The sequence below is a fragment of the Schistocerca serialis genome, chromosome 2 (assembly GCF_023864345.2).
Source record: "Schistocerca serialis cubense isolate TAMUIC-IGC-003099 chromosome 2, iqSchSeri2.2, whole genome shotgun sequence".
Classification (NCBI taxonomy): domain Eukaryota; kingdom Metazoa; phylum Arthropoda; class Insecta; order Orthoptera; family Acrididae; genus Schistocerca; species Schistocerca serialis.
The window spans coordinates 948322703-948349725 of NC_064639.1; the positions used below are offsets into that span (position 1 = coordinate 948322703).

Sequence of the window (27023 nt, forward strand, 5' to 3'; positions counted from 1 at the left end):
AACCAGGAGCTGGGACCACCGAATCGAAACGGGAGGGATCCCAGCCTCAACCAGAAGACCATCAACAGGACTAGTGCAAAAGGCACTGGTGACTGAACAGATACCACAATGGTGAACTGGGTTCAAGAGGGGCAGCTGATCCATAAACTTGGCAACCACAGTCCAGAGAAGAAAGAACTAATGCTCAGTACAGGCAAAGAAGAGTCACACTACCCGTGCCCTGAGAGGTGTGTGCATGGAAGCAAAGGAATCTGAGCTTACCAAAACAGCCAACCTTCAGATGATGGTAATGGGCAACCAAGTAAGCTTATTGTCAAAAAGAAGACCCAGGAAACAGAACTGAGGAACCACAATCAGGTGTTGCGCATAGAGGTAGAGTTCTGGAGCAAGATGTACCACAGTACAGCGACAGAAATGCACCACCCTCGACTTAAGGGGGGAATTTAAAACTGTGCAAGACTGTCCACGTTGATGCATGCTGGATGGCACCCTGGAGCTGTCGTTCTGCAGAGGCTACAGAGTGGGAGCTAGCCCAAATACAGAAATCATCCACATACAGAGCAGGGGTGACCAATCGTCTGGCAGAGGCCACAAGTCCATTAATAGCAATGAGAAAAAGATTGGCGCTTAATATGGAGCTCTATGAAATGCCACTCTCCTGAGTCCATGGAGAGCTGAGAACGGTGCCAGCCCAAACTCTGAATCTGAACCTACATCTACATGATTACTCTGCTATTCACAATAAAGTGCCTGGCAGAAGGTTCAATGAACCACCTTCAAGCTGTCTCTGTACTGTTCCACTCTCTAACAGCACGCGGGAAAAACGAACACTTAAATTTTTCTGTGTGGCCCTGATTTCTCTTATTTTATCATGATGATCATTTCCCCCTATGTAGGTGGGGGCCAAAAGAATGTTTTCGCAATCAGAGGAGAAAACTGGTGATTGAAATTTCATGAGAAGATCCCGCCGCAAAGAAAAACTCCTTGTTTTAATGACTGCCACTCCAATTCACGTATCATGTCTGTGACACTATCTCTCCTACTCTGCGATTATACAAAACGAGCTGCCATTCTTTGTACTTTTTCGATGTCATTCGTCAGTCCCACCTGATGCGGATCCCACACCGCACAGCAATACTCCAGAATAAAGCGGACAAGCGTAGTGTAAGCAGTCTCTTTAGTAGACCTGTTGCACCTTCTAAGTTTTCTGCCAATCAATCGCAGACTTTGGTTTCCTCTACCCACAATATTACCTATGTTATCATTCCAATTTAAGTTATTTGTAATTGTAATCCCTAAGTATTTAGTTGAATTTACAGCCTTCAGATTTGCATGACTTACAGCGTAATCGAAATTTAGCCGATTTCTTTTAGTGCTCATGTGAATAACTTCACACTTTTCTTTATTCAGGGTCTATTGTCACTTTTCACACCATACAGATATGTTATCTAAATCTTTTGCAAATAGTTTTGATCATCTGATGACTTTACAAGACGTAAATGACAGCATCATCAGTAAACAATCTAAGACGGCTACTCAGATTGTCTCGTATGTTGTTAATATAGATCAGGAACAATAGAGGGCCTATAACACTTCCTTGGGGAATGCCGGATATTATGACTTTCCGTCTATTACTACGAACTGTGACCTTTCTGACAGGAAATCACGAATTCAGTCACACAACTGAGGCGATACTCTGTAGGCACGCAGTTTGGTAAGAAGACACTTAAACGGTGTCGAAAGCCTTCTGGAAATCATGGAATCAATTTGACATTCCCTGTCGATAGCACTTATTACTTCATAAGTATAAAGAGCTAGTTGTGATTCACAAGAATGATATTTTATGAAACCGTCCTACTATGTGCCAATAAATCGTTTTCTTCGATGTACTTCATAATGTTCGAATGCAGTATATGTTCCAAAACCCTACTGGAAATCGACGTTAGTGATACAGGCCTGTAATTCAGCGGATTACTCCTACTTCCCTTTTTGGGTATTGGTGTGACTTGAGCAATTTTCTAGTCTTTAGGTACGGATCTTTCTGCGAGTGAGTGGTTGTATATAATTGCTAAATATGGAGCTATTTTATCAGCATACTCTGAGAGGAACCTGACTGGTATACAGTCTGGACCGGAGGCCTTGCCTTCATTAAGTGATTTACGCTGCTTCGTTACTCCGAGGATATCTACTTCTACGTTTCTCATCTTGGCAATTGTTCTTGACTGGAATTTAGGAATATTTACTTTGTCTTCTTTGGTGAAGGGGTTTCGGAAAACTGTGTTTAATAACTCTGCTTTAGTGGCACTGTTGTCACAGGGTGTATACATGGACAAGGAAAAAAAATTCCCGGATTTTTCCCGGTTGAAAATACACTTTTTCCCGGGTGAAAATACACTTTTACAGTGCCAAGCAAAACCATACTGTCACTTAACATGGAAAAACTTATCAATTCTCTGAATGTTTATGGTTTTATACACTGACGTAGAATTTCCTGGCACTTTAGAAAACGAAACTAAGGGGGGAAAAAAAAACATGTTTTGGAAAGATCTTGATGTGCAGCAACATGCACACTGCATATTTTCGTGGTACAAAGGTATAAATTCGAATTCCACCAAACACCACATGTTACTATCCAAAGCATAGAAATCTAGATTGTGACGTGGTTTTGTAAGCCAGTCATATAATGATCTTTTTTGTGCGTTTTACACTTTAAGATACTCAAACAAATGTGTCAGTACAATTTTTAATAACGACGTAAATTTCCGATCTTCTGCGGTCAAAATTCTCCTAGAAGGTTGACCTCAAAGAGTTGATTTTTAAATGAGAGTAAAACGCTCTGTGATTTAAGAAATTCATCGTACATTCTCGCACAAAGTTCATCTTGTGTAAAAGGAAATTTACTTTGAAAGTAACGCTTTTCAAACCACCATTCGCAATATTTTCATGTGACCTGTTAGAAATTGGTTCGCTTCAGCAGTTGCAGAGAGCGCCCGATAACAGGTGTCACTGCACTTGCGTAGCTACGATGAGGCAGGAAGCCCGCATGTTCGTACGTGTAAAACATTAAAAGACCTTGCATTATGTCCTAAAAGAAATAAGGCATCAGAGGATACTTCAAGAGTATCGGAATTTCGTGAACTATACTAAAATGCATAATTCGGCTTAAAGTGCACATTCTTATGTCGATTTGTATGTAATTTTTCTTGAACTACCAGTACTGTATTATCTCATGTTTGGTTGTTTATTATGGCATAATGCCATACGAGCTAGAAGATGGAAAACGTGCACTTGAAATGCAACGAACAGTTCAAACTAGCCAACCGTGTGAAATTAAACACCTTGTTTCAAATAAATTGACTGCCTCAGCGCAAAAGATTAATAAAAGCCAAATCTCTTTAGCAAACCGACAAAAATAACTGCATTTTGCTGCAAGGCGATTAGTGCTTGACTGTCAGAAAGGTGGAAATAAAACCTGAAACCGAAACCAATAACATATTTTAGATTTCCGTAATTATGCGAACGTATTTTAATTCATTTGATACCTCCCGGCCACAGAAATCCGCTTTGTTTTCATTTAATATGAGAGCAATAAATGAAGAGGAAACAGCAAAATCACTAAATGTAAACACGGGTCATGTGGAGACTCCCCACTATACAACTCAGACTGCTCTGTTGATTAGCCCCGGATCTCTGATATTTCCGAATCGGGGCAATATTATATAGTGGCGCCCAGCTACACGTCTGTAGCCAGAAGCGGGAGAAAGTACTACTCTTATGCGACTCAACTGCTCAAACGAATCTAATGTAAACAGCTGTCACGTCACGCTCATCGGAGGCAATTTCTTGTTAGGAAGCATTGCATAGTCTCCCCAAAGCCTTTGACACACTTCGTTGTAGGCAAACTTTTGTATGGGCACTGTGTTTTATTGTTATATATGGCCTATTTCCTTTGCAACTTTTTTTATTTTCGTTTTTTTCCTCTCGTTCTCATTTTGTTGCTGCAGTATTATTCTGCAGAAGCGGGATGCAGTCATACCATTTGTTAGAGTATACAGTCAAAATCACAAAAATTTAACTGAAAACCAAAACAATGAAAAATTTCTGGAATTCTAAAAAATTCCCAGGTTTTTTCCGATTTTCTCCCGGATGAAAAAATTCCCGGGTTTTTCCCAGATGTCCCGGGTCGTATACACCCTGCATCAGAGACTTCACCGTTGTTATTGCACAGTGAAGGTATTGATTACGTCTTGCCACTGATGTGCCCTTTATGTATGACCAGAATCTCTTTGGGTTTTCTGTCAGGTTTCGAGACAGAATTTCGGTTGTGGAAATTATTAAAAGCGCCATACTTCGAACTTCTGTAAAACTTTGTCAATCTTGGGAATTTTGCGTTCTTTTGAAACATTCCACAACTTTTCTACACTTACATGATCAGATCGGAAGGAGTGAAGACTGTCTCTTAAATAGGGGTTAAGAGCATTGTATCAGCTTTTTTAAATAGATATACTTTGCGTTTCTTTTTGATGGTTGTAGATGTTATGGTATTCAACCTAGCAGGAACTGCCTTGTGGTCGCTAATCCCTGTATTCGTCACAATACTCGCTATTTGTCCAGGATTATTTGTTGCTAAAAGGCCAAGTATGCTTTCACAACCATTTACGCTTCAAGTGGGCTCATGAACTAATTGTTCAAAATAATTTTCTGAGAAAGCATTCAGTACAATTTCGGATGACATTTTATGCCTGCCGCTGGCTTTAAACGTATAATTTTTCCAGCATATCGAGGATAGATTAAAGTCACCACCGACTATAATTGTATGAGCGGGGTACTTATTTGAAATGAGATTCATATTTTCTTTGAACCGTTCAGCAACTATATCTTCTGAGTCAGGGGTCGGTAAAATGATCCAATTAATAGTTTAGTCCGACTGTCAGGTATAAACTCTACCCATACTATTTCACACGAACTATCTACCTCAATTTCGCTACAAGGCAAACTATCTCTGACAGCAATACATACTCTACCACCAACTGTATTTAATCTATGCTTTCTGAACACTGTTAGATCATTTGAAAAAATTTCAGCTTAACTTATTTCCAACTTTAGCCAGCTCTCTGTATCTACAACTATTTGAGCTTCAGTGCTTTCTATTAGGGCTTGGAGCTCTGGTTCCTTCCCAACACAGCTACGACAATTTACAACTACACTACCAATCGTTTCTACAACTACCTTACTGTGTTTTACCTGTCCACTTTTAGACTGATGTACCTTCTGTGGTTCCCTGAGACCCTCTAACCTAAAAAACCGCCCAGTCCCTTCCACACAGCCCCTGCTACCCATGTAGCCGCCTCCTATGTGTAGTGGACTCCTGACCTATTAAGCGGAACCCGTAAACCCACCACCCAATGGCACAAGTCAATGAATCTGCAGCCTACACGGTCACAGAACTGCCTGAGCCTCTGATTCAGACCCTTCACTCGGCTCTGCACCAAAGGACCACAGTCAGTTCTATCGACGATGCTGCAGGTGGTGAGCTCCGCCTTAATCTCGGAAGCAAGACTGGCAGTCTTTACATTTCCACTAGCAGCCCGAAATCAGACACAATCTGCTCCGATCCAAAGCGACACATGTCATTGGTACTGACATGAGCCACCACCTGCAGTTGGCTGCACCCTGTACTCTTCATGGCATTCGAAAGCACCCTTTCCACACCCAGAATGACTCCCCCCGGAATGCACACGGAGTGCCCACTAGCTTCCTTCCCCTCCTTGGCAGCCCTGTTCCTAAGGGGCCCCATTACACCCCAAATGCTGGAGCTCCGAACTACCAGCAAACCCACCCTCTGTGAATGCCCAGACCATGCGGGCCGAGAAGCTTCCTCTGGAACAGGTTGGACGACTGCATCTGGCTCAGAGACATCGTCAGCCACAGATAATGCCCAAAACCTATTCTTCAAATGAACCGGGGAGGCCCTACGATCAGCCCCTCGGAAAGTTTTTCGCTGCCTGCCAGACTTTGGAATGATCTCCCACTCGACCACGGGTGATGGGTCAACCTCAGTGCAGGCAGTACCCGGGGTGGCCACAGCAGTGGACCAATCGGAGGACACGTGGGACGTGCTCGATGTCCCTCGCATCCCCGCATTCGATCCCCCACAGTGATGGCCCTTGGCAGCAGCCTCAAACTGTGTGACAGAAGCCAAAGCAGCCTGGAGCTGTGAGCGAAGGGTCGCCAACTCAGCTCGCATCTGTACACAACAATCACAGTTCCTAACCATTACTGCAGTCACTCCTGTTTGAAGCTCGTAAAAATATGTAACAAGCAAACGGTGTACTCGCCTTATTAGTAGCAGGAACTAGCGGTGCTGCTCTCGCTGATGGTCTAATCGAAACTGAGACATAATGACCAGCAGCACAGGAACTGGCGAATAAAAATAGAGAGGGGACCCAAATAACCAACTCATGGGGTGTAAGGAGGACATCATGGCACAAAGCTATGCAGTAGGCCTTACAAAGATCAAAGAAAACTGCGACAAGATGGCAGCACTGAGAAAAGGCCTGCCAAAATACAGTTTTCAATTGAAGCAGATGACTGATCGGAGACCGTCCCTCCCGGAAGCTGCACTTGTAAGGAGATAGAACGTCCCAAGATTCAAGGACCCAACTGTTCTAGTAACTTGCTGGAGACATTGGTCAGGCTGACTGGCTGATAACTATCAAGGGACGATGCATCCTTGCCAGGATTAATGACAGGAACCACAATACTGTTTCTCCACTGAGAGGGGAAAATGCCATGGAGCCAAAGAGATATTCTCATTGTGGAGGACTGAGGTATTGCAGAAGTTGGTGATGGACGGAATCAGGGCCAGCAGCTGAATCGTGGGAAGAAGAGAGGGCCAGCAGTTGAATCGTGCGAAGAAGAGAGGGTCAGCAGTTGAATCGTGGGAAGAAGAGAGGGCGAGAAGCAGCTCCCATTCATAAAAAGGTTAAATCTAGGATTCTGCCTGACAAGGGGTAAAACATAAGCAGGAAGCTTCAGCCCACTGTTTCTGGAGTAGGAAGGCGGCTGGATAGGAGGCCGACGCAGAAGCCATTGCAAAATGGGGTGCGAAGTGCTCCACAAAAACTGATAGACCCATACAAAGGCCATTTGGAAGAACAAGGTCCAGAATGGAAGACTGCCACTGATGACCTTTAAACTTGGATGGGGTGGTTTGAAGCCCACACCCATAACAAACAAATAGAAGAACCTGAATAGGAGACAAAAGCATTCCCAGTGAACCCACTTGCTCTGTTTGATTAAGTAATGGGCTTTGGCACGAAGACATTTAAAGGTCTGGGAGGACAGGCGCCGCTTAAGATGCTGCAAGGTGCGATGATGATCACGGATGGCAGTGGCAGTGGCTGAGTGCTCCACCATGGCTGACAGCCAATGGCGAACAGCAATGCCAGCAGCACAGATTATCTTCTCAAAGAGATAACGTATGATTTCATCAATACAACCTGACAAATAATATGTAAAAACAACCTGGCAGGTGTACAGAGACCAATCAGCATGATGTAAAGCCCAGTGGGGTAAATTGGTCATCAGGAGGTGGGAAGGGAACGAGAGAAACAATGGGAAGTGGTCACTACCAAAGAGATCATAGTGTGATGACCAATGTAAGGAAGTAGGGGTGGGGAAGTTGGTTGGCTGGTTGGTTTGTGTGATTGAAGGGACCAGACTACTACAGACATTGGTCCCTTTTTCCATGAACTTTAAACACCCACAAGGAATAAAAACAAACAATGGAGATGACAAGAGATGACACAGGACAAGAAAGACACACACAGAGACCAGACAAAAGGAATTAAAATCACACCGAGTGTGACAGTGGTTGGACGACCATAGAAACAAAAAAGGAAAAGCCAACCACCAAGAAACACACTAAAAACCCCAGTCTAAAATCGTAGTCCAAAGGCCAGACTCAACACAAAAAAAGGACAAACACTTAGATCAAGCGATGAAAACCCCCCCCTGCAAGAATAAAACTCAAAGCTAAATCTGCCATCGCAATGTCATCTGATAAAAGTGCAGGAAGCGTATCAGGCAGCGCAAACGTCTACCTGAGCGGTGTTAAAAGCGGGCAGTCCAACAAGATGTGGACCACAGTCAAAGCTGACCCGCAGTGACATAAAAGTGGTCCTCACGACGCAATAAATAGCTGTGCGTCATCGAGGTGTGGCCAATGCACAGCCGGCAGAGGACAACAGAGTCCCTGCGAGAAACCCGCAAGGAGGAGCGCCACTCATCAGTAGCCTCCTTGATGGCCCGAAGTTTGTTGGGTGAAGGAAAGGTGCACCATTCTTCACCCCAAGTGCGAAGTACCTTCTGCCGTAAAACTGACCTGAGGTCACTCTCTGAAAGACCAATCTCCAAGGCTGGTGCATCGACAGCCTGTTTGGCCAGCGTGTCAACACGTTCATTTCCTGGGATGCCAACATGACCCAGGGCCCACACAATGAGCACAGAGCGGCCACAACAGGCAAGAGTATCGAGGGACTCCTAGATAGCCATCACCAGACGAGAGCGAGGGAAATACTGGTCAATAGCTCAAAAACCGCTCAGGGAGTCACTACAGATAACGGAGGACTCACCTGAGCAAGTGCAGATATACTCTAGGGCACGAGAGATGGCGACCAATACGGCAGTGAAAACACTGCAGCCAGCCAGCAATGAGTGTTGTTCATAATGATCCCCTAAAGTAAGAGCATAACCAACACGACCAGCAACCATCGAACTGTCAGTATAGACAACGTCAGAGCCTCAAAACGCAGAAAGGATTGAAAGTAAGCCGCAGCGGAGGGCCTCAGGAGGGACTGAGTCCTTCGGGCCCTGTGCCAAATCGAGCAAAAGGCATGGGCGGGGCACATACCACAGGGGTATACGCAGAGGGGCCCGGAAAAGAGGTAGAAGATGAAAAACCTCAAGCCCAGAGAGAAGAGCTCTGACGCGAACCGCGATCTTACACCGCGACCAGGGCCGCCGTTCTGGAAGATGGACGACCAACTGAGGGAACAGGAGACGATAATTGGGATGCCCGGGCAAGCTACAAAAGTGTGTAGCACAAGCGGCCAGTAATCATTGGCACCGGAATAGCAATGGAGGGACACCTGCCTCCACAAGTATGCTGTTGACAGGGTTCGTCCGGAAAGCTTCAGTGGCGAGTCGAATCCCGCTGTGAAGGATGGAGTCCAGCAACCACAATGCAGAAGGGGATGCCGAATCATAAGCCAGGCTCCAGTAATCTAGACGGGACTGAATTAATGCCTGGTACAGCCGTAGAAGGGTAGACCGATCGGCATCCCAGCTGGTGTGACTCAAGCAATGAAGAGTGCCAGCACGTTTGTTTAAGCTGCAGAATATGAGGCAGCCAAGTCAACCGGGTATCCAAAACCAATCCCAAAAACCGATGCGTCTCCACCATAGCAAGATGTTTGCTGTCAAGATAAAGCCGTGGCTCAGGGTGCACAGCGCGTCGCCGGCAGAAATGCATAACACAGGTCTTGGCATCCGAAAACTGGAAGCCATGCCCTACAGCACAAGACTGCGCCTTTTGGATAGCACCCAGCAGCTGCTGTTTAGCAGCTGCAATGCCAGTGGAGCTATAGTATAGGCAGAAGTCGTCAGCATACAAGGAAGCTGAGACAGACGTTCCCGCCACCGCAGCGAGCCCATTAATTGCAATCAAAAAGGGGCAGACACTTAAGACAGATCCTTGCAGTACCCCACTCTCCTGAGCTCGGGAGGACCTATGGGAGGCTGCAACTTGCACACGGAAGGAACAAAGGGACAAAAAATTTTGTACGAAAATTGGGAGCAGACCCCAACCATGAAGCATAAAGAGGATGTGATGTCGCCATGTTGTATTGTATGCCTTCAGCATATCAAAAAAGACGGCGACCAGATGCTGACGGCGAGCAAATGCCGTACAGATGGCAGACTCCAGGCAAAGCAGATTATCGGCGGCAGAGCGGCCCTTACGGAACCCAACCTGAGATGGAGCCAGAAGGCCCCGAGACTCAAGTAGCCAACTCAACCTCCGGCTCACCATGCGTTTGAGCAACTTGCAAAGAACGTTGGTGAGGCTAATGAGGCGGTAGCTGTCCACCTCCAGTGGGTTCTTGCCAGGTTTCAATATGGGGATTAAGACACTTTCCTGCCATTGCGACGGGAACTCACCCTCAACCCAGATACGGTTGAAAAGGTCTAGGAGGCGTCGCCGGCAGTCCACCGAGAGGTGTTTGAGCATCTGACAGTGGATGCGATCTGGTCTGGGAGCCGTATCAGAGCAAGTGGCTGGGGCACTTTGGAATTCCCACTCACTGAACGGAGCATTGTACGATTCAGGGTGGTGCGTGTAAAATGAAAGGCTCCGACGTTCCAACTGCTCTTTCAGGGAGCCAAAGGCCAATGGGTAATTCGCAGAAGCAGAACTCTTGAGCAAAATATTCCGCTAAACGTTTTGCTATTGTGTCGGAGCCAGTACAGACTGCTCCATTCAATGAAAGTGCAGGTACGCTGACGGGGGTCCGACAGCCATAGAGTCACCTAATCTTGGCCCAAACCTGTGATGGAGAGGTACGGAGGCCAATGGTGGAGACATACCTTTCCCAGCACTCCTGCTTGCATTGGCGAATGAGGCGGCGGGCTCACGCACGGAGCCATTTAAAGGCGATGAGGTGTTCCAATGAGGGATGACGCTTGTGATGCTGGAGTGCCCGCCTGCGATCTTTAATTGCCTCAGTGATCTCAGGCGACCACCAAGACACAGTCCTCCGCCAGGGGGACCCAGATTCTGCGGCAGTAACGATGCCGGTGGTGACCGAGTGAACCACCGCATCAATGGCGTCATTGGAAAGAGGCTCAACAGTGGCAATGGAGGTGAACAAGTCCCAGTCAGCCTTATTCATAGCCCATCTGCAGGGGCGCCTAGAAGAGTGATGCTGTGGCAGTGACAAGTAGTCATGAACACTCCATTGGACAGATGGTAATAGGCTAGGGCTGCAGATCGAAAGGTCGGTAGCTGAGTACGTGCCATGCGCCACAATGAAATGTGTGAAGGCACCATTATTTAAAAGAGTTAGGTCGAGCTGTGTCAACACTTTATTGACGATGCTGCCTCAGCCTGTTGCCACTGATCCACCCCACAGAGGGTTATGGGTGTTGAAGTCGCCCAGTAACGGAAAAGGTGGCAGCAATTGGCTATCAGTGCAACCAGGACATGCTGCGGGACATCACCTCCAGTAGAAGATAGAGACTACAGATAGTAACAGCCTGAGGCATCCAAACCCAAACAGCGACAGCCACTAAAGGTGTTTGTAGAGGGACAGACTCACTGTAAAGGGAGTGAAGGACGTAGGTACAGACACCACCAGATACCCTCTCATAAGCTGCCCGGTTCTCATAATAACCCCAATAGCCACGGAGGGCGGGGGTTTGCATCACCAGAAACCAAGTTTCCTGAAGAGCAATGCAGAGAAAAGGGTGAAGGCTGAGAAGTTGTCGGAGCTCAGCAAGATGGTGGAAAAAACTGCTGCAGTTCCACTGGAGGATGACATTGTCCATAGCTGAGAAAGGCGTGAAGTGACCGAGGAGGCAGATTACGCCACTGGGTCATCTGCTGCCACCAATTGAGTACCTGTGCGAGTGGCATCCATTGTGTCTGAGAGTCCGGTAGATCTAGGTCCTCAGCGGACATCAGAACCTCTACCTCGCCCTCAGACGCAGAGCTTGTAGGTTGAGGTGAGGTGGTGCCACCACAAGTTCCTTTGTCTTAGAGGTCTTCTTCTTCGACTTTTCTCACTGCTCCTTGGGTTTCACTGGCTGGGAGGGCTTCACTGATTCAGTCTCAGGGAAAAAAGGATCGCAAAGCCCTATGACCAGCTGCTTGTGGGGACTTACGCCACTGCCGGGCATCATCCTCCCCACTAGTGGAAACCTGGGAAGGGAGGAACCCAAGGGACCCTTTGCAAGCGAGAGGAGCTGAAGAAGTTGGACACTTCTCTGGTTTTAGAAGCAGGGCCGGATGTCCCTGATGTGTGTGTGTGTGTGTGTGTGTGTGTGTGTGTGTGTGTGTGTGTGTGTGGGGGGGGGGGGGGGGGTGCTCCCAAGGGGAAGGTGGCGCAGGAGCAACAGGGTGGGTAGTGGCTCCCCATGTGCAACGGGACATGTGGAGTTGTATGGCTTGGCGAGTTGACTGGAATTCGCTGAAGTGATGGTGCTATCACGGTTGTCGTAGCGGCAGCATATGAGGTACTCATTCGCACAGTATGGAGTCGTTCATATTTCCTCTTAGCATCAGCATAGGTCAGTCGGTCCAGGGTCTCATATTCCACGATTTTCTGCTCTTTCTGTAAGATCTGCAGTCTGGCGAGCAAGGTGAATGATGCTCTCCGCAGTTGACACAGACAGGAGGCATGGCACATGGAGTATTGGGATGTGATGGATGTCCGCAATCTCAACAGGTGCGGCTGGAAGTACAGTGGGAAGACATATGGCCTAACTTCCAGCACTTAAAGCACTGCATCGGGGGAGGCAGCTTAACACAGCGGCAGACCATCACCTTGACCTTCTCTGGTAATGTATCACACTCGAAGGCCAAGATGAAGGCACCGGTTGCAATCTGATTATCCTTCGGACCCCAATGAACGCGCCGGACGAAATGAACACCACGACGCTCTAAATTGACGCACAGCTGATCAGACGCAAAAGGAGGTCCCTATGGAAAATAATACCCAGGACCATATTTAAACTCTTATGGGGTGTGCTGGTAATTGAAACATCCCCCAACTTGTCACAAGCAATTAACCTTCATGACTGGGCAGAGGATGCCGTTTTTATCAATACTGATCCAGAGCACGTTTTGGACAAGCCCTCCACTTCCCCAAACTTGTCTTCTAAGTTCTCTATGAGGAACTGAGGCTTCGTTGACATGAAAGACTCCCCGTCAGCTCTTGTACAAACTAGGAACCGGGGTGAATAAGTGTCACTGCCATCCTGAGCCTTGTGTTCCTCCCAAGGTGTGGCCAGGGAGGGGAACAATTCGGGATCATATTTCTGAGCATCGAATTGAGCCCGAGAACACTTACAGACTGCTGGCGGCTGGCCACCAGCAAGAGATGATGTACCATGCTTCATTGCGGGTCATCCGCCCTGATGCCACCCACTCCAACCAAGGGACCTCCCCATGGGCACCACCCAGTCTCAGCAAGGGCCACGTGGCAGGATGGCCATTGCCAGGAGTCCCGAAGCCCCAGGGAGATAGGCATCTACTCCTTGGCATACGTGGGGAGTTAACGGTGCAGGCGTCAGCAGAGCGATCCCTGTGTTGTCAGGGGGCTACAACCAACAGGGTACATGGCAGCCCCACCACAATGGACTGGCTACCGTGCTGGATATTAGGTGCACAGAAGTCCATGGCCGACGTCTCCGCAAAAAGCAACACTGCACAGTGCATGGTGGAAATCGCACCCAGGAATGTATCCTCGCCCAAGAGATGGAGAATTAGCAGGACGGAAATGCGGCGACGAGAAAGCTGGCTAAAGGTCTCAATGCAAGATGGACCACCATGTAAGGCGCCCTTCCACAATTGGCTCGCTCTTTGGAAGAATTTGGGAATATGGAGGTCAAACCCGAGAGGGGACCATTATATATAGGCCGAAACGTTTGAGACTCCTTTTAGTCGCCTCTTAAGACAGGCAGGAATACAACAGGCCTACTCTAACCCCCGGACCTGCAGGGGGGGGGGGGGGGGGGGGGGGGGAGGAGTGAGCATAAGATCATTAAAAAGGCACAGGACGTGGTCTGCAAGAAATTGATCAATGAGGAGTCTCTGACTAGATGAAAAAGCACTGCCCCACAAAGGGGCCCAAGGCGGAGGAGGAAGGGAGGGAGGGGGAGTTGCTGGAGGAGGGCAGTTAGGGAAGCAGGTGTAGGAGGCCTGTCAGGAGGGAGATAGAGATTGCGAACTGTGACTGTGGGGTCAATGTGGACCTGGACAGCAACTGCTTCCAATGCAGTACAAAGGGGTATCCATGCACTAACAACGTCCGTACAGACAAATGTGCAAATGCCATCGGTAGCCCTCAAGGAGCCAACCCAGTTCCGACAAAGCACGCAACCTATGAAGGATCAGTGAGTGAGCATCTGTAAAATGAGATTCCTGGAGAACACAAGCTACTGAGCAAACGGGAATAATGGGTTACAACTTGGGGAGTTGACGGAGAACAGGCTGGAGCCAATCTCTCTGCCATGTCATCATCTGTCAAAAAAACTAAGATAGGGTGAAACCCATAAATAAGAGGTCAGAGTCCAGTTGCGAACAGGGCGAAGGCATCCCTGGGGGCACCGGAGGGGGGGAGGGGGGTGAGACTATGTTCTTACTCCTCCACAAGTCGAGTGGGGCAGGGGTGTAGAGAGAGCAGGCTTCCACAAGATCCACAACTGAATGAGAGCAAGTGACCTTGGTGCACAGAGACTGTGTGTCCTGTAGATGAGTTGTGGTAGTTGGCTTCTGGCCTGAGAGATGCTGGAGGTAGGGGTCCTGGGAGGTACCCCATCACTGGTGGGTGCCAAAGAAGGTGGACACTTCTCCAGATGGGGAGGGGGAGTGGCACCCAGAGGGGAGGGGAGTAAGTCTGAAGTGCAGGTGAGGGTGAGAGGAGAGGGGGTGGGAGGTAGGACTGGGGTAAGGAAGAAGGATGAGGGGGAAAGGACATAACAGAGGCATAGTTAGAAGTCACTGACACTAGTGAAGTCAGTCATATTTCTGACAACAAGAGACTTATACTCCCGTGTCTTCTTTTCCTTCCTATAACCCCGGCAATCTAGGCAGTGTGGAGAGTGACGGCCGTGACAATTAACATATACGGGCAGCAGAACACAGTGTCCCCTCTTGGAGCGGGTGTCCATATTCACTGCGTAGTAGGTCCACCGTGCAGCAGGAAATTGTGCCTAAAATGCAAGCACCAAAAGCACCTCATTTGTAGCCTGGGATGTACAGCTTTACGTTAGACTGGTAATAGATAACCTTGACCTTCTCTGGTAGAGTATCTCCCTCAAACGCTTGAATAAAGGCACTGGTGTCGGTGTGATTGTCTTTATGACCTTTCTAACCACATCGAACAATATGAATGCCCGGTCATTCCAAAACAAGTTTGAAGGATGAGATCCCTATGAAAAATGACTCCCTGAACCATATTCAAAGATTGATGTGGAGTAATCAACAACTGGGCTTCACCAAGATGATACAAGCATGGAGGGCTGCAATTAGGCGGCAGAACAAGTTTTGATCAACAGTGAAACCTATCGCATCTTAGTGAGACACTCAACTTCACCAAACTTGTCTCAATATTTTCCACAAAAAATAATGGCTTTGTAGCAGTGAATGTGTCCTAGTACAGACCATGCAGTGCGGAAAGTGTATCACCACAAGTCAGCGAGCCTGACCCTCCTCCTACTGTGTGTTCAAGGAAGGCAAGACTGCCAGGCCATAAGAAGCAGCATTAAATGATCCATTACCAACTAAAGAGACACCTGCAGAAGAACAGCCAGTTTTCTGGAGCTTTAAATGTTTCATACGCAAACTATACGCCCTGATATCACCCACCCCGATCAGTGCCTCTCCCCACGGGCACCACCCACCCACAGCTATGGCTGTTTGGCACGGTGGCTGTTGCTGGAAGTTCCGACGCTTTAGAATGACAAGCAACCACTCCTAGGCATACATGGACAGGCAACAGCTCAGGTATCAGATGTCTGATCCCTATGTTGTCAGGGAGCTCAGCCAGATGGTTACGTAACAGCCCCACCACATGGACTGGCTATACATACTGGTGACCTAGCGGGGTGGAGGTGGACTATGGGCAAGGGGAGGGGGGGGGGGGAGGTGTCCAAGCTGTAGATAGGGAGGGAGTTCTTCACCAAACGGCTCACATTATAGAGAAAAAAATTTAGAAGTGGAGCTCAGGCACCAAAGGGGGATCAGAAACATCAAAAAGGAATGACCAAAAAGAAAAGGCAAGGGGAACAAAATCTTAAGGAATACAGAGAACTTGTTGGACAGCCAGACCCACATAAGTAAGGATACCAAGAGAGGGAAAGGAGGGGGCACATGAAAAGCTCGGGGCCCCATGTGCGCCATGCACGAACTCACGAAAGACCAGCGAGTTCCCTGGGAGGTCTGACAATGAAGACTCATACTGCCACGTTTTCATATTTCTTCATTGTCTCACTACTCTTCATTAATCAGAGTGATCTCGTATTGATCTTTCTCATTGCAAATCAGTATGACATAACATCTAAGATCTCTGATCTGAATTTGTCGTCTTCACCAATTTACAGACTAATGTCACCACAACCTACAAATAATAGGCACCGAAACACACTGTTGATGTTTTGTTCAATTTCTGTTAACTCACATAATACATCACATGCTACATAATCATTATGTTGTGAGACGAAACAAACATACAGTTTTGGCAGGTTCAGTTGATTCAAATTTTCACACATAATGATATATAAAGTGACAAATATAATATTCTATCAGAGTTAGTATTTACAATTGCTTTTACATTCTCCTCAAAAGAAGTGGGGGTAGAATAAAGGTTTAAGTTAATGACAGCAGAAAATATAGCAAACAGGAAAAAAGATTAGGGCATAACATCTCACTAAAGATGGGGTCATTACACATTGAGCATAAGCACATATATGATGGTGGTGGTGTTTTCATAAGTGATTAAGAAAACTCACAAAACAATTTTAATCTGCATGGCCAGATGAGGATTCAAACCACTGCACTCCTGAATTCAAGTTGAGCATCTTACCACAGTATCATCTTTCTGGATTATACAAGTTTAAATTAATGTCACTGCAGAAAGGAACTGAGTTTGTTGGTAGGTTAAGGGTAACTATATCAAACCTTAAGCAGAGAATATTTATTCAAATAGGTACTGACATTTAATCTAGACCTAATGAATTCCATGCAATACAATGCTGGCCTGATTACAACTTCAACAAATAACTTTACAACATGGAGGAGTGTCAATTAGGAGAACAAAATTTTCAAAATGTTAAGGATTTCACATCAAGATGAAGTACAGAAGCGGCACGAAAATGTCAAGAATCCATGAATGTCCTGTGCAGGTCACAAATAACTGCTACAAGGATGAGGCAAATGCTTGATAATCCCCTGTTGTTCATTTATGTCATACATGGAAGTAAAAGTGCAGTTATAAACTCCCTTTCTGCTTTTTCACATGAACAATATGTTGTGACAACCAGCAACATTCTAAAGATAAATGCAAATCATCCTCATCTGACAATTACTATTGATCACAGAACACTTTCAACTGAAGTTTGTGATGTCATCAGCCTGCTTTGACCCACAATGTAGTAGTTTTGTGTTGTGTGATGTCACTGCGGCAGAATGTATTACAAATAGACCAGGTTTGGGCATGTCTGAGTATATGATGGCACTCTTTAGTATTTAATTTTTAAGTTCCTAAATTATTTTGAGTCCTGTTAGTGAGTCATTCCTGAATGCAGTTTTTGAGAACAATAAAGAACTTTTGCAGTTTGTTAGTGAATTATTTTGATATTGGCAGTTATGGGCAATAGAATAGTTTTTGGGTTTGGAATTATTAGTGTGGCAAGCTGTTCATGGTTAGAAATTTAATTTTATGTTTCATTTTTGTTACCTATGGATACAACAACAAAGTTAATGAGTAGATCCCTGGAAGTCACAATGGTGAACAATAAGTTGACCATTATTAAATTCCTACAGTTATTCAGTTCAACTGTGGTGTATCAAGTGTTACATTTGTAGGGAATGTACGAGATTGAGCAAAGTTAGTGGATCTTGACTACAGACCAGTACACGGGGTATTGTCGGCGGAACAGTTTATGACCTTGTACCCGGAGTGATTCCTGGTTTGGGAAGTCTACACTGGCAATCCAAAAGACTGTGTTGATACATTATTTTTTTTCTTTTGCTAGATTCCTAGATTTGTGTGTCAGCTGACTTTGGTTCATGAGTATGGTTTTTTTTTATGTTATGTGTATCTATGAGCACAGTTGTTTGGTTCTTGTCGATTGAAATTTCTGTTAATGTAAATTTTTATGAATTTTTGGATTGTATTGCTAGCTGTTGGTAATTATGTTGGCCTGTAATTGCTAGGTATCATGGAATGATTTGCCTAGATTTTCAATGCAAGTCATATGGGCAAGTTTCATTTTTGTGGTACTGCAGACTTAATGGGTCAAGTGAAGTGTTGGACAATGGATTTGTCAAATTTTGTGGACTCTGTCTGAACTACGTAGGTCAAGTGAAATTTTCTACACAGCACTGGGTTTTATAAGTATGTGTGTGTTCGTGGTATCATTAATTTTGTTTCAGCTATACATGTCAAGTGAAATTCCCAATCTAATGTTTTTTCAGGCATTTTTTATTGTTGTTTTGTTGATTGATGAGCATTTCATTTGCTTGATTTTTGCTTTAGTATTTGTTCTGGTATGTTATCATAATTAGAATTGCCATGTATTTAGTTTTCTTCTGATCACACATCCAAATTCCTGTGATTGTCCCATCAGTTACATGTTATTTCTTAAATCAATTTTTTCTCATATTATTTGTGCCTGTCCGTGTGTGTAACGAGTGACATCATTGTCCCCAAATTGCATAAGACTGAAATAGGAGTGTCTGCCATCATCTTGACATCACAGGTCAAAGCTGACAGGAAGTACTGCAATCTTTGATTGTACCCAATTAGATAACCATTGAGCAGAAAAGACAGTGAAAGAAATAAGATCTCCTACAATGATCGATCTCAGACACGTAATATCCACAATGGTTGAGGTAATAATTATTCTGTCCCAGAATAGGCCTATATACCTAACTGGTTAATTTGCGATAGTGACTGTATTGACAAGCTGACCTGTAGAAATAGACTGGGGTCTAGGTTTGATGGGAAGCAGAAAATTTGGTAGTGAATTGCGGAAGCCCATGAATGTGAATACAAAATAAAGGTGTTGGTGGCAGATTAAGCTGTTGCAGAGCCCAAGATCTACCATACATTGACTCTATAATTAACACAATTTTCACTAAAACTAACTAAAACCACAAGCCTAAATTTGAGTGAAGCTCTATTACACAGACAACTCTCTCATGAGTAATTTGTTGTATTTTATGTGCCTAGAGGCCCACATCGCACATCAACTGAGAAAAATGCAAGTGAAGGCTACTGCAAAGAGTTCTGTTTTCAACAGTCTGTTATATCATAGTGGATAAACTTACAGTAGCACAAATGTTCCGACGAGATTCTCTAAAAGTATGCAAAACACAAGCTTTTAAGAACTCTTATGTATTAAATCTGTGTGCTTGTGTGTACGAATGTGTGTACTTTCTGGTATAAGTGCCGGAACTCGAAAGCTAGTGATAACTGTTTTCTGCAATGCGTGTGTGTGGGCCACGCAACAGTCTGCTATTGAGAAGTGGTTGCCTAGATAAATAATTGAAATACCTAATTAAATGAAGAAATTCAGAAACATTTTTCTTATAATGCCTGATCTACAGAATAAAATTAACAATTATATTGGGGGGGGGGGGCATTGGGAACATTTAAACAGATTTTATATTCTTAACTTTTTCTTATGAGACTTTTTTGCAGGGAGAACTATTAGCTACTATAATATGTTGGGCAACTTTTAAATTTTTTTCCCCAGTTCATAGTAATGAACAGAAAGTCAAATATTACATCTCAGTTGAAGCACACTTTAGCTGAAATGTACGACTGCAATGAGGTGCTTTATAACAGTGGACAAGGTATCTTCCAACGCCTAAATGAAAGACCATTTTTAAAACCAACTCAACATTTGGGCCTCTCCTATCGATGCAATGTGTTTATAATAAATTTCTGTTTACGAATGCAGCAAAATTAATGATTAAAAAAAATCGAGTAAATAGAACTGCCCATTTAATTTTATTTTTTCATTTCTGTCTAGTTATTAATTTCTGTCTTCTGTATTTAATCGCCAATTAAATTAGTGAAACAACTGCAGGATATGGGGTTTGGGGGGGGGGGGGGGGGGGGCAAACACGATTTAAGAGACAACAGACTGGGGAAAAACACCACTCAATATTGGAGGGGGGGGGGGGGGGGGGGGGGAATCCGGCACAATCCTACAACATCCACCATAAGATCACAATATCTCAAACTTGAGGTAACCTACATAGCTCAACACCATACCAGGGCAGCGACCAACACACACACACACACACACACACACACACACACACACACACAAAGAAGAAGAAGAAGAAGAAGAGCCAGTATACCAATCTAAACTTAACCAATATAGATCAACCCTCGGCAGGATACCAGTAAATCCCTATGAAACTCAACCCTAGACCAAGACATCAATATCCTCTCCCCCCCCACATTTACAAAAGACAGTTTCCAAATCTCCAGTTAACCTATACATCAACTAGACCAGGATACCAATAGCCTAAACCACTAGAGCACACCACCTCTTTTTATACTGTGCCCTGAACAACATTTCATTTCCACCTGAAAACAAACACACCACGGCTCAATGACGGTACGCAACACACCGCACCGCATTGCAACTATGTCACAGATCAAAGCAGACGGTTGGTATCATACAACCAAGTATGCCCGTCGAAACTGTTTATTGACTGTCCTTACATAATCATCATTTTAAATCCATATTTTCAAAAGCAGAAGGTTCATCAAATGTAACTTTTCTTGCAGCACTGCATTCATTTTTTTCCAAAATTCATTTTCTTTAAACCCAGCATTAAGTTTTTTCCAGTCTTTTAAAGGTATACAGTTCAATTCGGCTTTTGTCTGTAAGTTAATGCTTTTTTTTTTGGCCAGACATCCTCATCTCCAAATGTCTCACACTTAAACTTGCTTAAAATTAATTTATTTTTTCCCAGTTGTAGCCATAGGATTACAGTTCTAAAAATCTGTATTTTCTTTGTTTGTAATACATTTTGCACATCTATATAGGTCATTTGTTTATAATACTATTATTTGCAATTCTGTCAACACTACAGTGAGAAAAATCCTTTACTTGCTATGACTAGTTTCTGACAGAACGTCCATTATTAACCTGTCACTTTCATAAGTATTGACACACACACACACACACACACACACACACACACACAAATTTGCAAATAACCACAATTGACAATCATGAGTGACATGTACAAACTCTACAATGTATTATCAGTACTTCTTGCCAACCAACACAAGAACAGTTGTCCTGGTGATGTTTGGCAAGAAGCACTGATAATACACTGTAGATGGGTAAGGATTTATATCACCATAACTTTGACAGGACTACAAATAATAGTTTTAATAAAGGTAAGTTGCTGACCCATTTCTCCTGTATCCTGCTGGAGGTTCATAAACTTGTTTATGAGTCAGGCCATTGTTCATCTTCTTAACTTTTACTAACGTTAAGATGAAGCTGCCCATTGCAGACCACTATTTATTGATCTAAAAATATTAACTGTAATTAAATTTTACACTTACATTGTTCTCTGTATACAAAGAATAACATGTCAGAATAATCAACTCCACAGATTCGCATTCTCATGGCATTAGAAATAACAGGCATATTGATGTACCATAGTGTAGACTGTCTGAATCAATGAACGGCTACAATGTGGTGGGTATGAAAACGTTCACCAAACTGCCTCTAGAATGGATAGGACCTCCATTCACCTTATCTAAGCACAGACTATACAGTTGATTAGTCAATAATCCTCTTTACTTAGTTAATGAATTTTATGAATGTGAAAAGGTGACAGCATAGTGCAAATTCTTTGGAGAGAGTACCACAACTTTTTTTAACATTGTTAATACAAGACACTTTGTTCAAATTGTAATTATTGGACATTATTGGAAACATATTGTAGTTTTAACGCTTACAAACTAATTTCATTTTGTGTACATGTATTTATATACATTTGTAACTTTACTTGTCTACTGCCGTAACAGTTTAATGATAGTAAACTTTTGTTTAGGTATTACTTATATTCTTCATCTGCAGTAAAAGTTAGGCGACTTTTATACATCACTGATAACACGTTGGCAGTGTTAATGTCTGATTACTATTACTCTATTTAACACCCAGATAGAAATAAAACAGAACTATACACCCTGTACAGATTTTCAGCTGCAGAAATAAATTATTTAGATGCGCTGGAGGTACACTGCAACAGTGATGAAATCCACCCCCAATGGTTTATTCAAAATTTGCCTTATTTGTAGCCATTACACTTACAGTTCAGTTAATTCTTTAGGCACGTTGTGAAAGTGGTTTATAACATATCTGAAAGGATTCTTACTCAATTGAGCCAATCAATCCAATTTAACTTAATACTATGTGCCAAGAAAGGCATTAATAAAAACCGAACTTGGCACTCCATGAAACTGTATTTAGTCCTACTTACTAACTGTCCTTTTCTGGAAATTAATGGAGAGAAACCCACTGTCAGGTATTGTGGTACTGTGAGATTTTATATAATCAATTACAAAGAAGTTCCAATGTGGAGAAATTCAAACTGTTGAGAGGTGCCCTCCTCCTACTCCCTCCGCCACCCTCCCATCCTAAGGAAGTTCAACATGTTATAAAAGTTGAAATGGTATAATACTAGAAATTTCCATTCAAACGATAAAATACTTACTCTTGCCTCAACTGGTGTATAACATTTTTAAGAAAATCGATGTCTTCACTATTGTCTATGGCGTCTCGCTGTTCCATCGCATCGCACATTGCATCCTAGAAAAGAAAAAAATGTACTAACTCAATATAACTGGAGAACTAACGTTGAGGATTTTAATCTTCTTTAGGCATCTTTAACTTTACGGAGGTCTTACAGACATGCGAAACAAGACACTGTAGGTACAAAATCACAACCCCAACAACAAATTAGTAAGGCTGTCGTCTCATAGCCCCGATGTGTCAGCCAGCACGAAGTGGTGACATGAAGATCTCACAACAGATGACAACGCACTTACGTCCTAGTACACACTGCATAAAATCAAATACTGTATCTGCTCTAATGTCCCTACGGAAGAAACTATTAAATTGCTAAAAATCAAAACAAATAGATCAACACATACGTCACTTCTAATACCTACGAACACGCCAGTTCTTTACCATTCACACGTAAATCAATATAAAGGATGACGTAGGCTGCGAAATTATCTTAAATATACATTTCGAAATCAAAACAAATTTAAAATACACTAACCATATTCCCAACATATATTCACACAAAACCGTTAACAGCACATAATTATATCGATTGTTTCTGTTATCGTTCTATGTTGTACGACCATCATCTCTCGAGTCTCGAAGTAGGCTACAAATCGAAGAAAATATATATTCAGTCTTGTTGAAATCTGTAGTTGTTATAAATTAAAGATTGTGGAGGGAGAACACAATCAGCCACAAATACTCATTTAAACGTATAAACATTTTTAAATCCCTGTATAGGCAATGTAGGGTTACTTTATCCTAGCTGGATTTTATGAACTCCATGGCTGCTATTCTGTTAAGGGATGTAGAGGAGAACGCAATTAGCTACAAACAGTAAGAGTACTTGTTGCTGGTTGCACTGCCCTTGAAAATGCTTAAATGTATATTTAGTCATGATATAAATTGGTATAGTAGGACCTTTAGTGTGGGACACGTTTTACAAGAATACCCAAAGTAAGAATTTTCTCATTATTAATTGATCTATGTTGTCTTCTGCAGATTCAGGTCTTGAATAAATCATAAGATGTTTATTACATCACAGATAACAATGCTGAGGCCTGTAAGTGGCTTAAAAATACCATAGCGTGTGTTATCTCGTAAGGATGTCGTTGCTGAGGACATCTATCTTCATACACTGCAAACCGCTGTCAAATGCATGTCAGATCGTACTTCCCATTATAAGAGCATCTTCCCGTTGTATTCATGTATGGAAAGCTAGAAGATCACTTAAACGTCTCTGTATGAGCTATAAGTAGTCTAATCTAGTCCACGCGGTTCCTACAGGAGCGATACATAGGGCATTTTAGTCATAGGGCATTTTACTGTCTTCTTCGATTCATCGCTTAAATTTGGTTCTTGAAACTTTCTAAGCATGTTCTCATGGGATAATTTGTGTCTATCTTCAAGTGTTTATGGTTCACTATTTTCAGCATCTCCGTAACACTCTCCTATGGGTCAAAGAAACCTATGACTATTGATACTGCTTGTTTGCATACGTATGTTCAATATTCCTTGTTAGTCTATTTGGTATGGCTTCCACACACTTGAGCAACGTTCTGGGATACGTCACACCAGAGCTTCTAACCACTCTCTTATACAGACTAATTGTATCTGTCTACTATTCTACCCTATAGAGCTGTACCACAACGTATAATTTCATTTTTCTGGCCCGAACAAGTGACAGTGTGGTTGTGATCGCCGAGTGTATAATCACTTTGCTAGGCACCGCACATGATAACTCAAAATTTGTGATGTCTGCCCCCTCACTGAACAGACGGAATAAGTCAGTGGCATTATTCTATCACCACCTGCACACAACAAATATGATGCAGCTGAATTAGCAATACTTCAACGGATTGCATGCACCCCTGAGCAATAGGTGTACCAGCGATTTATGATGTACAGCTCATCAAGGAGTCGCCTATGAAATTGTGACGTTGATTACATTTGCTAGCAGATCCTACTGTTATGTCAGAGTCAACAGTTTGGACGTTATAGTTCGTCAACTTCCGCCTCAGCACAGCTCTCAACGGCTGCACATGAGGTAGAACCTTTAAACAAAAATGTGGCCCTAGCAGACAGATAGTATTAGGTAATACAACACTGGCAGCATATGAATTTGGAAAAACTCGATGCCATCCGACCTTACGTGAACCTGACATCATGGGCCCTCTCCAAGTGCCAATCCTCCGATTGCATGTGGCAGCACACTGCTTGCACCAAAAGCTCTGACAGCTGATTCTCCCTCCCCTTGGCTACAACACTGTTGGTGTCACATCTGGTGGTACAGTGCAGCCGCTCACAACTGCCAGTGGTCTTGCAAGTCGACTCTCTCTCAATAAAAAAAAAGAATGCCTGTATGTCCATGATTGTTATACAGACATATACTTCCTTATCGACAAGGGTTCGATGCGTACAAAATACCTCATCAGATGATTGAACTGCACTCTAAAAATGTCGATCTGCAGCTCCATGCAGCTGACAACACCAGTATCCATGTGCATATGGATCTGGCTGAACAATTTACTGATGAGCTATGCTGCACTTGGGCCTTTTACTTAGGTGATGTAGCTGAACCCATGAAAGAGTCAACTTCCGCCATAAATTCAGCCCCTCCCCAGCCTCTGTGATGACACACATTGATTCACAGTGACTACACTTCACTAATGATGATCTGCAATGATGAGTACATGAGACATCCCTTGCACTCGCACATGAGTGCGACCAACTCCAACGAACGTCTCAAATCGCAGTGGCAATGGCACATGCAGCCACATCTCCAACAGACAGCCATGCCCCAAAGCTGAAGCTTGTCGGCACCGCAACACACGGCGCATTTCTGTCAAAGGAATCAGGTTAGTATGGTTCTGGCTCTGAGCACTATGCGACTTAACTTCTGAGGTCATCAGTCGCCTAGAACTTAGAACTAATTAAACCTAACTAACCTAAGGATATCACACACATCCATGCCCGAGGCAGGATTCGAACCTGCGACCGTAGCGGTCGCTCGGTTCCAGACTGTAGCGCCTAGAACCGCACGGCCACTGCGGCCGGCAGTATGGTTCTATCTGCCTTGCTGAATCCACTTCTGCAATTGCATTCTGGCTCCTTGAACAACACACCACAAATTACACTCTACATGTGCTCCATTAGGAATGACAAGCCTCCACATCAACATGACCCGCAGGTCCATTATTCGCCAATTCATTGTGCCTCACACTAGCTTTCCTTCAGGTAGCAACAGACAAGATGTTGCAAGTGGGCATCCTCCATCCTTCGGACATCACTTGGGTGTCATCCATACAATTAGTACAACAAAGATGGTTCCACGAGATTCTGTGGGGACTACAGGTCTCTTAATTCTCGCATGATTCGTAACAGCTACCCCATGCCAAAATTCGAGATTTCACACATTTGCAGCTATGATTTTTAGTGTGATTGACTGCTGAAAAGCATATTATCATATCCTGGTAATGTCATACGGGGTGAAAAATGCGGCACAAATATGTCAGTGTTTTATTGGTGGAGTATTTTTGGAGATTGATTGTTGTTAAACGCACCTTGACGACATTTTGATTTTCTCTGCTGACTCCCAAAGTTACGAATGACACCTCCAACTTGTTCTCACTGTCGTCTCTGACACAGGGGTGATTATCAATGAAGACAAATCACAATTGTGGAAGCACGAAGTTTCATTCCTTGGACATACTCTCAACACAGAGAAGATCACCCCACCTCCAGACCATGATGACTTCGTCCACCAGCTGCAGCCACAACAAACTTACCACAACCTTCACCAGTTCTGTATCCTAAACTTCCACGGTCAAAATTTAATTCACACAGTGCGATATCAGGCACCGCTGACTGGCATGCAGGCAACCCCTCACACAAGGGAAACGAAAACTACTATGGACTGCAGACATTTGAACGGCAATCACCTGCTCTAAGAAATATCTTGTGAATGCAGTCTCACTGACATATCCTATACTGGATGCTCAAATGTGATACAACTGACGCCAATTACTCAGCTGTTGGGGCAATCCTCCAGCAAGAGGTGGCAGGTGCTATACAGCCCCTCAGATTCTTCTCCGGGAACCTAACAATATCCCAAACAAGAAGGTCAGCATTCGACTGTGAATTACTAACAGTATACGAGGCTGTGCGATATTTTCAGGAAGATATAGTGG

General features: G+C 44.0%; 1 protein-coding gene across 4 annotated transcripts in view; it reads right to left on the reverse strand.

The window, feature by feature from the left end:
• LOC126458327 (nuclear distribution protein nudE-like 1-A) overlaps positions 1-23411 on the reverse strand; it is a 166543-nt gene extending 143132 nt beyond the window's left edge. For 3 of the 4 annotated variants that reach the window (XR_007585614.1, XM_050095286.1, XM_050095283.1), the window contains exons 1-2: positions 22953-22973; positions 22760-22854 (exon numbers count right to left, since the gene is read on the reverse strand). Coding sequence is in view for 3 of the 4 variants with exons in the window: in XM_050095286.1 (XP_049951243.1) it covers positions 22760-22854; positions 22953-22958 (101 nt within the window). In the remaining variant the exon portion in view is untranslated. Of the gene's footprint in view, positions 1-22759; positions 22855-22952; positions 22974-23329 lie in introns of those variants that run through there. The other variant, XM_050095284.1, reaches the window with a different exon arrangement.
• Between the last annotated feature and the right edge of the window lie 3612 nt (positions 23412-27023).